The sequence below is a fragment of the Mobula hypostoma genome, chromosome 23, assembly GCF_963921235.1.
Source record: "Mobula hypostoma chromosome 23, sMobHyp1.1, whole genome shotgun sequence".
NCBI classification, from domain to species: Eukaryota; Metazoa; Chordata; class Chondrichthyes; order Myliobatiformes; family Myliobatidae; genus Mobula; species Mobula hypostoma.
Window position 1 is genome coordinate 6,027,536 of NC_086119.1, and position 14,157 is coordinate 6,041,692.

Here is a 14,157-nt window from a genome sequence, read left to right on the forward strand (position 1 = left end):
AGATGCATCACTTCTTGGTACGGAAAGTGCACTGTGGCAGACAGGAAGGCTGTATAACAGGTATTCAAAACTGCCCAATGCATCACCAGCACCAGCCTACCCACCATCAAGGACGTATATACAGAAAGGTGCCAGAAAAGGGCTGGTGACATCATGAAAGATCCCACCCATCCTGCTCCTGGACTGTTTGTGCCATTCACATCAGGGAAGAGACTATTTAGCATCCTCACCAGGACCATCAGACTCAAAAATAATTACTTTCCTCAAGCAAAAAGGCTGATCAATATCTCCACCCATTAACTCCTCCACTACTTCATCATTTGTACATTTAGAAGCTCTTATGTATTTATATTTCTTGTTTTTTATTATTGTGTTCTTTATCTTTTGTATTTCTGTGCTGCATTAAATCCATTACACTTATATACAGAAAATGATATGAAACAATCTTGAATCTTGAATGCAAAATACACTGTGACACTGCTTTATAAAGAAGATCTTAAAAAAAGCTTTTGCCAGTGTTCAAAGTTCAAAGTATTAAGAAGGCACATTAGCACTGTGGTCAGTGTAATGCCACTACAGCACCAGCAACCCAGATTCAAATCCTGCTGCTGTCTGCAAAGAGTTTGTATGTTCTCCCAGTGACTGCAGAGTTTCCTCGACATTCCAAAGACATACGGATTAGGAGGTTAATTGGTAGCATGGGTTCATTGGCCCAGAAGGGTCTGTAACCATGCTGTATCTCTCAATTACATTAAGTTTATTATCAAAGTACATATACTTTACCATATCCAACCTTGAACTTTATTTTCTTGCAGGCATTTACAGAGAAAAAGAAATATGATAGAATTTACAAAGAATTACACATAAATAGGCAAATAGCCACTGTTCAAAAGAAGACAAATTCTCAACATCACAAAAACAAATCAAATTTCAAGTCAAGTCAAGTCACTTTTAATTGTCATTTCGACTATAACTGCTGGTACAGTACACAGTAAAAACGAGACAGTGTTTTTCAGGACCATGGTGCTATGTGAAACAGTACAAAAACTACACTGAACTACGTAAAAACAACAAAAAAACTACACTAGACTACAGACCTACCTAGGACTGCATAAAGTGCACAAAACAGTGCAGGCATTACGATAAATAATAAACAAAACAATAGGCACAGTAGAGGGCAGTAGGTTGGTGTCAGTCCAGGCTCTGGGTATTGAGGAGTCTGATGGCTTGGGGGAAGAAACTGTTACACAGTCTGGTTGTGAAAGCCCGAATGCTTCGGTGCCTTTTGCCAGATGGCAGGAGGGAGAAGAGTTTGTATGAGGGGTGCGTGGGGTCCTTCATAATGCTGTTTGCTTTACGGATGCAGCATGTGGTTTAAATTTATGGTGTCTGTTAGAGTTTGAGGCATACAAATATGATACTAGTTTCTGATATTAAAACAGTCAAAATTGAGTTTATTGTCATGCACAAGTACACGTATGCAAGAGTACAATGAAAAACTTACTTCCAGCAGCAACAGAGGCACATATCATATAAGCAGAATTCTTAAGAAAAACAAAATAAACAAATGATGCTCAATTTCCACAAGAAAATACAGTTAGGACAAAAAAAGGTCAGTTTTATTGCAAAATATTCATAGTGTTGCTAAACCGTAGTAAATAGGGTTTTGCCAATTGATTCAAGGCTGAAGGAAAGTAGCTGTTCTTGAACCTGGTAATAAGGGCTTATGTATCTCCTGCCTGATGGTAGTTGTGACTACACTTCACTACATGTACTTGTTTTGGGACACCCACGGTGGTAAGAAGTTCTAATGAAGGGTCTCGGCCTGAAACGTTGTCTGTTTACTCTCTTCCATCGATGCTGCCTGACCTGCTGAGTTCCACCATCATTCTGTGTGTGTTGCTTTGGATTTCCAGCATCTGCAAATTTTCTCATGTTCTTTTTACTTTCCTTGTACGCAAGGACAACAGCATGGTTCCCTGTCACCCACACTGTTCTGAAATCTGAACAGAAAACTGCTACTTTTATACAAAATCGACTTATCAGTTACGGATATTGATTATTGTATATGATTGAATTTTTTACTTACAAGAATCAATTGGTATTCACATAAGAGGTATTTGTTAAAGTCAATTGAAACAGCAAGCAGACTGCCGATGATGTTTTGTAGTTAGTAATGACAATAGAGTCTTAGTTGTTGGGTATGCTTCACACCCTTCTATTATCTTGTCAGTCCCTATTGTATAAAGGGACACTGTTTTAGAAAGACCTTTCTGGAAAAGTCTCTTTACAGAGGCCTCACTCGTTTGGTTTGAGTACACGCTACCAGTCTATCTCATCTGCAGTAAGCAGAAGTGTGTTCAGCAGTCTCACTTTAAAGGTCTCATTTGACTACAACTGTCCCAGGCTATCATTGTCTTCATCAACTTCCACAGAGCTGGAAAAAACTCACCAGATCAGACAGTATCTGTGGAAGGAGAGCATTTAACATTTCAGGTTCTGAACATTTCATCAGAACTGAGAAACTCATTTTCTCAATTCTTAATCAAGGGTGCTAGATTTGAAATGTTTTCTTTCCACAGATGACATCTGACCTGCTGAGTTTTTCCAGCATTTTATATATTTCAGAACCAGAATCAGATTATTATCTGTGAATTGGATAAATAGAAATGTGTTGTTCTGTGACAGCAGTACAGTGCAAAGACAAAAAATTACTATAAATGACATAAGTGCATAAATAATGCAAAATAAGGGGAATAATGGAATAGTGTTTATGGGTTCGTGAACCATTCAGAATCTGAGAGCAGAGGAAATTTCAAAGTTTAAAGTAAATTTTTTATCAAAGTACATATATATCACCATATACTACCCTGAGATACATTTTCTTGCAGGCATTCACAGGAAAACAAAAATCAAATGCAATAGAATCCATGATACTACTCATAAAGGCTGATAAACAACCAAAAAGACACCTGGATGAACTTCAGGCTTGACACAGACTGATGTTAGTTCAATGTCACTCACAATCAGGATAATTGTGATAAGTGCCAGTTGGGGAGAACAGATGGAGGTGTGAATCAGTGTGATACAATAATGTTTACATCACTGTTCTCATAAATTCCCAGTTATCTCCAGATTCCAAAATAGCCAGAGTCTCTAGGGTTGTACTTGATAATTTATCTAAACAAAATAAAGATAAGTATATAAAAATACAAATGTCTGAAGTCTGCAATAAAGGAAGAAAATGATGAGAACACTTAGCAGGTCAGGATCATCCATGGTAAGAGAAACAGGGTAAAAGTTGCAACTCCAAGACTCCTCAGAACTGATGAAGGGCTTCAACCTGAGATTTTATTCTTAATCCTGTTTGACCTGCTGAAAGCTCCTAGCATTTCTTGCTTTTATTGCAAAATGAGGATGAGCCCTAAGTGACCTTCCTACTCATGGACTTCATTCAGAACCAATGTTGTCAAGATTTGGGGTCACATGTTCTGAATCCATGAACAATATCGATCCTTCGACACAAATGTACTCTGAAATCACTAATGTCCATATGATTATAAGTCATAGGAACAGAATTAGGCCATTTGGCCTATCGTATTTGTTCCACCATTCGATCATGGCTGAGTTACAGTGACATGCAAAAGTTTGGGCACCCCGGTCAAAATTTCTGTTACTGTGAATAGCTAAGCGAGTAAAAGATGACCTGATTTCCAAAAGGCATAAAGTTAAAGATGACACATTTCTTTAATATTTTAAGCAAGATTATTTTTTTATTTCCATCTTTTACAGTTTCAAAAAAACAAGAAAGGAAACGGGCCCGAAGCAAAAGTTTGGGCACCCTGCATGGTCAGTACTTAGTAACACCCCCTTTGGCAAGTATCATAGCTTATAAACAATTTTTGTAGCCAACTAAGAGTCTTTCAATTCTTGTTTGAGGGATTTTCGCCCATTCTTCCTTGCAAAAGACTTCTAGTTCTGTGAGATTCTTGGGCCGTCTTGCATGCACTGCTCTTTTGAGGTCTATCCACAGATTCTCGATGATGTTTAGGTCAGGGGACTGTGAGGGTCATGGCAAAACCTTCAGCTTGCACCTCTTGAGGTAGTCCATTGTGGATTTTGAGGTGTGTTCAGGATCATTATCCTGTTATAGAAGCCATCTTCTTTTCATCTTCAGCTTTTTCACAGACGGTGTGATGTTTGCTTCCAGAATTTGCTGGTATTTAATTGAATTCATTCTTCCCTCTACCAGTGAAATGTTCGCCGTGCCACTGGCTGCAACACAAGCCCAAAGCATGATCGATCCACCCTCGTGCTTAACAGTTGGAGAGGTGTTTTTTTCATGAAATTCTGCACCCTTTTTTTCTCCAAACATACCTTTGCTCATTGTGGCCAAAATGTTCTATTTTAACTTCATCAGTCCACAGGACTTGTTTCCAAAATGCATCAGGCTTGTTTAGATGTTCCTTTGCAAACTTCTGATGCTGAATTTTGTGGTGAGGACACAGGAAAGGTTTTCTTCTTATGACTCTTCCATGAAGGTCATATTTGTGCAGGTGTTGCTGCACAGTAGAAGAGTGCACCACCACTCCAGAGTCTGTTAAATCTTCCTGAAGGTCTTTTGTAGTCAAACAGGGGTTTTGATTTGCCTTTCTAGCAATCCTTGAGCAGTTCTCTCAGAAAGTTTTCTTGGTCTTCCAGACCTCAACTTGACCTCCACTGTTCCTGTTAACTGCCATTTCTTAATTACATTACGAACTGAGGACACAGCTACCTAGAAATGCTTTGCTATCTTCTTATAGCTTTCTCCTGCTTTGTGGGCATCATTTATTTTAATTTTCAGAGTGCTAGGTAGCTGCTTAGAGGAGCCCATGGCTGCTGATTGTTGGGACAAGGTTTGCGAAGTCAGGGTATTTATAAAGCTTTGAAATTTGCATCACCTGGCCTTTCCTAACAATGATTGTGAACAAGCCATAGCCCTAACAAGCTAATTAAGGTCTGAGACCTTGGTAAAGGTTATCTGAGAGCTCAAATCTCTTGGGGTGCCCAAACTTTTGCATGGTGCTCCTTTCATTTTTTTCACTGTAAAATTGTACAAAACAAAAATAATACACTAATCTTGCTTAAAATGTTGAAAAGAATGTTTCATCTTTAACTTTATGACTTTTGGAGATCAGTTCATCTTCTACTAACTTAACTATTCACAGTAACAGAAATTTTGACCGGGGTGCCCAAACTTTTGCATGTCTCTGTATATTCCTTCTCAATCCCAGGTGTATTTTTACTACAATCAGTTGAGGCATCTTGACTCCACCAATGATCTCCATTTAACTAATTATGAGATTTCTAAAGCCAACTGGCTGCACCAGTGATGATCTGGTGTTTCATATTAAAGGGGGTGAATACTGACGCAATCAATCATTTTGTGTCTTATATTTGTAATTAATTTAGATCATTTTGTAAAGATCTATTTTCACTTTGTCACGAAAGAGTCCTTTTCTGTTGATCAGTGTCAAAAAAAGCCAAATTAAATCAACCGTGAATCAATGTGGTAGAACAATAAATGAAAACTTCCGGTGGCGGGGGGGATGAATACTTTTTATAGACACTGTATATCCTTGCTTTTATATTCTAGTCCTCTCGAAATTAATGCTAACATTGTATTTGCCTCCCTTACCGCCGACTCAATATGCAAATTAACCTTTAGGATTACCCATTTGGTTTCTCACTTGCTACTTGGAGGAACTCACTATATTCCTTTTGATTTCTGCTTTTCTCACTCTACTGCAGTGACTGTAGATTAATACTTGCTTCATTGCATCTGAGGCTGTGGTACATACTGAGGTTGTGAAAAAATTTGTGGGGGATGCCATATTCTTTTGTTTATTCCTTTCCCCTAGTCTTGGCACATTTGGACATTGGGTCATTAGGACAACATGGTTCATTCATAACCTTTCTTCTCTGCCTTCAGAAATAGGAAGTCAATATTAGAGGTAGAATCAAGAATAGTCCGTTTGGTGCCCTGATTAGGGCAGCATGATAGCATAGTGTTTAGTGCAGTTTCTTTACAGCACCAGCAATAAGTGATCACGTTCAACTCCCACCACTGTCTGTAAAAAGTCTGCACTTTCTTCCCGTGACTGTGTGGGCTTCCTCTGAGTCCTCCAGTTTCCTCTCGCATTCCAAAGACGTACGGTTAGAATTAATAAGTTGTGGGCATGCTATATTGGCACTGGAAACGTGGCCACACTTGTGGGCTGTCCCAAGCACATCACAAATGATGATGCAAATAATTCATTTCACTGTATATTTCAATGCAGATGTGACAAGCTAATCTTTTAATCTCTCAGTATCTTGATGTGTGCTTCATTATTCAATTGGATCAAGGCTGATCATTCACCAATTTCCTGCAGTCACTCCATAAACCTTGGTTTACCCAGTCTCGAGGAGGGTGAAGTGTCGAGCAATGTTGTGATTTCCCGCTGATTATCCTGCTCCACATTGTCTAAAAGGCTTTTCTCATTTCTCTTGCAGAGCTGCAGCGAGAGGGGAGCATCGAGACGCTTAGCAACAGCTCAGGCTCCACCAGCGGAAGCATCCCACGCAACTTTGAGGGTTACCGCTCACCTTTGCCCACCAACGAGAACCAGCCACTCAGCCTCTTTCCAACAAGTTTCAACTAAGCCCCTTCACTCGTCCCTCTCACACAACCCTCCCTTCTTCTTCCTCACCCCCATCCTCTCCCACCCTTTTCTTCTCATCCTGCCCTTTCCCACTCTTTCTCTTCTCCTCCCTCCCTCCCCCCCCCCCCAGTAATTTCCTGCCGTTGGAGCCCTGCCAGCCCAGGTCAACAAAATGGGCTGCCAGACATTGTCTCACCATCTCCAGTAATTGCCGCACTGACACTTGTCACCTGAATGGCGGACACGATCACAACTTGTAACTCTTAGTTCATGGTTTGTATCATTCAGTGGAGTTGGCTTTGCAGACCTCTAATTCTCAAAAGGAGGTACTAACAAAGGGATTATCTAAACTCTTAAATCAGGGACATATATATCTCTATTTCATGTTCTTTCAGTTAATTCACGTTTGCAATGCTTTATTTCTGGGGTTAGATCTGCCACTGTTGCCTGACCAGGAATGTTAAATTGATACCACTTTGGGGTTCAGTGGGAACCTCTTATCAGAGGTTTCCCATTTTGTGGATTGCTGTGATTGAGTTTCTAACATTAAAAAGTGTAGGGATCACTTGTCCACTGACTCTATTTGCATCCATGAGTGAGTGCTATTGACCTCCTTGGGATTGGAAAGATGATGGGGAGATTTCAAGGCTAAAACGTTCAATGTTGCAACAAGATTCACAGGAGTAAACTGATTACAAACAGTCGGCTCAGTATTCAGTTCCCAGACCCTGTGCTCCAACTACTCCAGTGATGTGGTCAGAACACACTGGATCAATAGAGATCATTAGTCAAACATCTAAAAAATAAAAATGTGCATGGAATTCTGGTGGGAGAGATTGCCGAAAGAAACAGATTCTGAAATGTCCTTTTATTTACTTTAAGTTACCGGTAGAAAAATTGTTATGTCCAGCCGTATCATTGCTCTCTCCAATCAGTTTAGTCACTCTGCTTTTGAAGTGCTGACTTCCCACGGTATTAGGCACACAGCCACCCCTCTGATGGATAGGAGTCCTAGGCAGGCTGACAGTTCAGCTCTAGAAAAGAGGAAGTACCATGGGATTCGGGTCTTAGGGGAACTGACGTGTCTGTCTTTGGACCAAGGCTACCAATATGATCTGTTGCTCACATGCACAAAATGCTGGAGGAAGTCTGCAGGCCAGGATACATCTATGGAAAGGAATAAGCAGTCTACGTTTTGGGCCATTACCCACACAATACGGGCTGTGGAAAGTGCCACTTGCTCAACGGGTTTTGGCTTTAAAAGAAAAGTTGTACTTTTCTTTTAAACTGCTCTAGTACTCCACTGAGTTGGGTGCCTGTGATTTTCCTGGTAGGAAGACGTTGTATTCAGTGTTAGACCAAAGCTTTGTGATAAACTGTGGGCAGTGGTACAACTGCTGCTCCCAACACTCATCGGCATTGACCTTGGAGACTCACACGCAATGGGATTGTGCCGTGCCACAGATTGAGAATGTGCGTCAATCACTGTCTCATCCGAAGCTGCCACTGTAATCTGCAACCATTGATTTCCTCACTCGGGCTGAGGTCTCTCTTAAGAGACAGGCTGAGCAGCCACAACACACAGACCACAAACAACATTGCAGAGATTTGCTGAATGAATCATCACCAAACATGTCAGTCCAGTGACAGCAGTTCTGAGGCTCACAGAGGAGGACAAATCGAGTCTAAGTTAGTTCCATTTAAACAGAATTGTTTTTTCCACTTGAGAACGATTTTTTTTGGGTGGAATCAGTCATTTGTGACGTTAAAGGGAGTCATATTTCCCATTGTGTCTACACCCAGCTGCTCAGATTAATCCCACTTCCCACCAACTGGCTCTTAACCTTGTAGGTAGTTTACTGGAGACACAACAGACTGCAATTGCTGGAATCTGGAGCATCAAAAATCTGCCAGAGCAACTGAGCGGACGGAGCAGCAGCTGTGGTGGTAAAAGAATCCTGTTCATTTTGTTACTTTTCAGTGATCGAGGTTTTTGTTATTTTATTTAGAGATACAGCGCAGTGACAAGCCCTTCTGGTGCAATGAACCTGCACTGCCCAATTGCACCCGTGTGACTAACTAACCTACTAACCCGTATGTCTTGGGAACGTAGGAGAAAACTGCAACATCTGGGGGAAACACATGTAGTCACCGGGAGAACGTTCAAGCTCCTCACAGACAGTGGCAGGAATTGAACCCGGGTTACTAGCACTGTAATAGTGTTACTGTGCCATCCCAGTGCTTCATTTTATTTCATTTGCTAAGGTATCTGGCCTCAGTTAATTTCAGCGGAGGAGGCAAGCAAGGGGTCAGGACCCATGGAAACCCACCCAGCCCTCAGTCAGTCACCCGCCTTGGACAGCAAAGATATCACTTCCACAAGCATTGACTTCACTAGAGCTTGACCCCCACACGGATACTGACTGTCACTCTGCTCCCAGGAAACATGACCGGTGGAAGCCATCAGTAAGTAGTGAGCTTCATGGGTTCTGTCAGATGCAGATTTATATTATTTATTTACCACAGGTGCATTAAAACATGCAGTGAAATATGGCGTTTGCATTAACAACCAACGTAAGGATGTGCCGAAGGCAGCCTGTGAGTGTCACCACACTTTCTGGCACCAACGCAGCAGTTCCACAGTGTTCAGCAGAGGTACCCAGGCAACAATAACGGCACAACTAAACAAAGTTAAAAGTTCAAGAAAGCAAAACAACAACAGCAAAACAAGCCCCTTTCCTCCCACCCACCCACTCTGACAGACCTCCAGCTCCAGAACAGGCCGCCTCCAGGGTTCTTGACTCCGAACATGGGGACATCAGACCTCTCATTTCTAGACATGCCAGCCCAGGGGCTTTGACCATCACTCCTCAAACTCTGGTCTTTGACCTCTGGTATCGACCCCAGGGCTCACTGATTATGAGACATTGAGCTCCAGGCCTCACACATCCACATAGTATACAGGTTACGTCCTTTACTGGCACACTCTCAGATCAGCACAGCCAATGTGGTGGGCTCCATTGGCACTAGCTCTGACTTGGCGATGTTTTTCATTGTCTCCATCATTGAGGAGTGAACTCCTTTGGGTGCCAACTGATATTGAGATACAGTGTGGGTATTTTGCCCGAGTGATCATTTTTGATTTGTGACTGCGCCCACTGTGTGCCTGCAGGGTGGTTCAGTCATTGAGAGCTGAACCTAAAAATTGACTCCGTACATTCTAGAGAAACAGCAGTAATTAGGAATAGGACCCTGAATAGATACTGTCCTGTCCACCGTGTCACCAGCCCATTCCTGCTGCTCTCCTTCTCCTTCGTTCTGAAGGTAGTTGTAGTTCCCTGAAGATCCAGTAGTTTGGCACTGAACCTGGGACCTCTGGTCTAAATGTCACAACAGCATCTCCGCTCATCCATTGACCTTTTTTTTTGTTTTAGTGGTTAGAATAACTTTGTTCTTTAATTACAAAGAAGTGAATTAATAATTATTTAAAATATATTTCAACTTGCACAGAAGATGACCCTGTGAATCCAAATTAAAGCTGCAATCTCTGGTGTGTAAGTCAAGCTAGCTGTTTTATTCCTGCAGCACAACCCAATGACTGTTGCCCTGAGTCATGCTGTGAAAGAGATATTCGGTTAAATACTCATGTTTTATCTAAAGATTTAGTCTGTGAGATTGTTATGGATTGGTCTTGTGCCTATGAGCCTTGACATATGGAAGAGTTGCATTGGGAGATTTTGAAATCACCAAGGCTGGTTAGACAACCTGGGAGATGTTTGTGGTGGGCCTGACACTGTGATTGCAGTATGGATTATGTCTGTCTATCCAGCTGGACAGTGGTGAGAAGCTTCAGCTGTTTTTACATTGTTGAAATGAACCAGGTGAAGATCCAGGAGGCCATGACATAGATTTGAGGGTCTCAGGGAGAAGCCCTTCTCTCTTCTATATCTTCCAGCAATGTACTTAAGACTAAAAGATTAGTTGGAAAAATTGTATTTATTCCTTTATGTTTGTATCGTGCATGGGAAATGACTCAAACATAAGAGCAAGGAGGGCGATTAGGCAATTTGGCCCATCAAGTGCTCCACCATTTGACCCATCTAGTGCTCTGTCATTCAGTCATGGCTGATCTATTTTGCTCCTCTCAACCTCATTCTCCTGCCTTCTCCCTGTAACCTTTGATGCCCTTACTAATCAAGAACCTGTCAACCTCCGCTTTAAAGATACCCAATGACTTGGTTTCCTTAGCCATCTGTGGTAATGGATTCCACAGGTTCACCACCCTCTGGCTACAGAAGTTCCTTCTCATGTAACCAGAGCATCTGGGAAAAGAATGCGATCATAGATATTGCTGAGAAACTGGTAAAGCTAAGAATACCAAGGGGAGGGATACAAGGGAGACGATTGTCAGGAAGGAATATAGAGTGAGAGATTAGCAGAAAGAGAAGTATATATCAAAAAAGCAATAATGTTCAGAAAACTCTGGGTGAGACAGAGAATGCGGAGGAACTGAAATAATAAATAAAATTAGAAGAGCATGTATGAATGGGAGAAAATACCTGGGAATACTGGAAGCACCGCAGCAGAGAGGGGAGAGGTGATTTGTTGTCTGTAGTTTAGGTTAGGAACAAGCCCTATCCCCATGGGTAGTGTGTAGAGTACTGTGTAAAAGTCTTAGGAAAATATATATACTGTATATATACCTAGCGTATTTAAGACTTTTGCACAGTACTGTATATTGTTTAAAATAGAAAGGTGGTTGGGAAACAGAAATAAGAGTAGCTTTGTATTAACCCAGTAGTATTAAGTGTTATTTGGTAACTGGAAAGACATAATATACAGTACTGTGCAGAAGTCTTGGGCACCCTAGCTACATATAGGTATAGGTGCCTCAGACTTTTGCACAGTACTGCACACACACACGCACATATATCACACCCACATACATCACACACACATATATCGCATCTACATACATCACACACACATATATCGCATCTACATACATCACACATATGACATCACAGATACACATATATCGCATCTACATACATGCACACATATGACATCCACACACATCACATGTACACATACATCCATCACACACACACCAGCATATCGAATGCATACAGATCAGACACACCAGCATGTACACACATACACACTTACTGATGGGCAGGAGAACTCTGACCTGATCTGATCTCCATGGTGAGAGGCAATTGCTTACTTGCATTGATCTGAATGGTGATAATTTTTTTAATGCTTCACTTAGATTCATCTCATTAACCAATTATTTGTTTCCTGCTCTTTTATATAAAACCATTACCTTCCACACCTTTAGACCCAATCAAGTTAAACGGATGTGACTCATCCCCAAGCCGGAGATAAAACTGCTTGTGCAATGCTGAAGCCGAGGCTTTCGGATGAATGTGTTAAAGCCGAGATTTTGTCTGGCCTCTTGGGAAGATGTAACCGATCTTGTTGCACTTCTCGGCAGTGCTGCAGACAATGTGTATCCCTCCACAGCATCAATAAACAAAAGCAAGACCTGCCTCAGTATCAGATAATTTTTTTGGGATCTTGCATGTCAAGTTGGCTGCTGCATTTCAGAGTTGAAGCTGAAGTTCAAGTTCAAGTTTAATTGTCATTCAACCATACATATGAACACAGCCAAACGAAACAGAGTTCCTCCAACAACATGCCAAGGTGCAAACCACAGTACCAACAGTCATACGCAGCATAGGGCACATGCAGCATGTATAACTACAGTAGCAATAAAAAATACAGCCACAAAAAATAGTAATAATCTAGCCCAAGTTTCTAAGAGTCATGGTCTGTAGACTGATGTTGCATGGGATGATTGTCCTGAAGTATAGTCTACAGTAATGGCCATGGTTCAAGAATTTTTCACTGGCTGTGATGGATATAATAATCTACTAGGTTCTATAGTGTAATCTATTAGGTTCTGAAAGCCATTGTATGAAAATACAAGACAGTCTATCTTTCCTCTGGACCAACTGCTAGAAGATGCCAAACACAAATTATCTAATTTTGTTTTGTTGTTGACTCCATTAAGTATTTTCCATCTGCTCACCACTTCCTTCCCCTCCCTCCTGCCCTCGAAATCAGGAACTCACCACATACAGAATCACAGCCATGAACTGGCGCCACCACAGATTCTCCACCCATCTTTCTTTGATCCAGATTAGATCCTAATCAGGGCCTGTGGTGTAAATACAGTAAAACATCAGGTCCTGCAATGAATTGTGTTTGTCGCTTTTTATCAGACGTACTGCGCCTCCAGCCGTCACACATGCGATCAAAGGCAGACGTGCAGGCAGTAAAGGGATTGAACTCTTCCTCATTCCTTTCATTATCAAGTTGCCAGTAGAGTGTGTGTCTTCCACCCTGCCGTTGGTAAATTGCCACCTCGATGGCTGTAGATTTGCTTCTGTACAGTGCACAAAGTGACTGACTTCCTGTATTCTGTAATGATACTGGGTACTGCTTTTGCTGCTAATTTAATTGCCAACTCCTAATTTCAACCAGTCCAATTAATAAAAATAAATTATAAATTTAACCTGTAAAAATGTCTTCGGTGTTTTAGACAGGTGAACTCCTCATAGCTCCCAGTAAAATTGGGTTTCAGACTTCATTTGCCTGTGCTTGGTTTCTTTATTAGACTGACCACTTCTTCAGAATCAGAATCGGGTTTATTATCACTGACGTGTTGTGAAATTTGCTGTTTTGCGGCAGCAGGACAGTGCGGTATATAACACATCACTATTTATTATCAAAGTACATATATGGCATCAGAAGGGAAGAAGCTGTTCCTAAAATGTTAAGAAACACAAGAAAATGAATCTCAGGTTAGTATATGATGACATATATGTACATTGATAATAAATTTACTTTGAACTTTGACTGTGTGTCCTCAGGCTCCTGTACCTCCTTTCTGTTGGCAGCAATGAGAAGAGGGCAGGTCCTGGTTGGTGGGAGTCCTTAACTGATGATTGTGGCTTCTTTGAGGCATCATCTTTTGACAATCAAAGTTCAAAAGTTCAAAGTAAATTTATTATAAAGTACGTATATGTCATCATATACTACCCTGAGATGCATTTTCTTGCAGGTGTTCGCAGTAGATACAAGGAACTCCAATGATGGACAAACAATTAGCGTGCAAAAGAAGACAAACTGAGCAAATACAAAAAAACACAAAAAATAAATAGATAAAGAATATTGAGAACATGAGTTGTAGATTTCTTGAAAGTGAGTCCATAGAGATGTCCTCAAAGATAAGGGGTCTAGTGCCCATGCTGGAGCTGAGTTTATAATGCCGAGTAGCTTTTTCTGATCCTGTGCAGGCAGAGATGCAACCAGTTAGAATGCTCTTCACAGTGCATCTTGCATAGAAGATATCGAACAGTACAGCACAGAAAATTTAAGCTTCATATTTGCCTGCACATGGACTGTG

General features: G+C 41.2%; 1 protein-coding gene across 7 annotated transcripts in view; it reads left to right on the top strand.

The window, feature by feature from the left end:
• bcas3 (BCAS3 microtubule associated cell migration factor) overlaps positions 1-13,580 on the top strand; it is a 987,973-nt gene extending 974,393 nt beyond the window's left edge. For 3 of the 7 annotated variants that reach the window (XM_063031778.1, XM_063031780.1, XM_063031779.1), the window contains one exon: positions 6,535-6,822. In XM_063031778.1, the coding sequence (XP_062887848.1) occupies positions 6,535-6,683 (149 nt within the window). In that variant the 3' untranslated portion in view covers positions 6,684-6,822. Of the gene's footprint in view, positions 1-3,792; positions 3,876-6,534 lie in introns of all 7 variants that reach the window. The other 4 variants (XM_063031775.1, XM_063031774.1, XM_063031776.1 and 1 more) reach the window with 3 other exon arrangements.
• Positions 13,581-14,157: the final 577 nt, after the last annotated feature.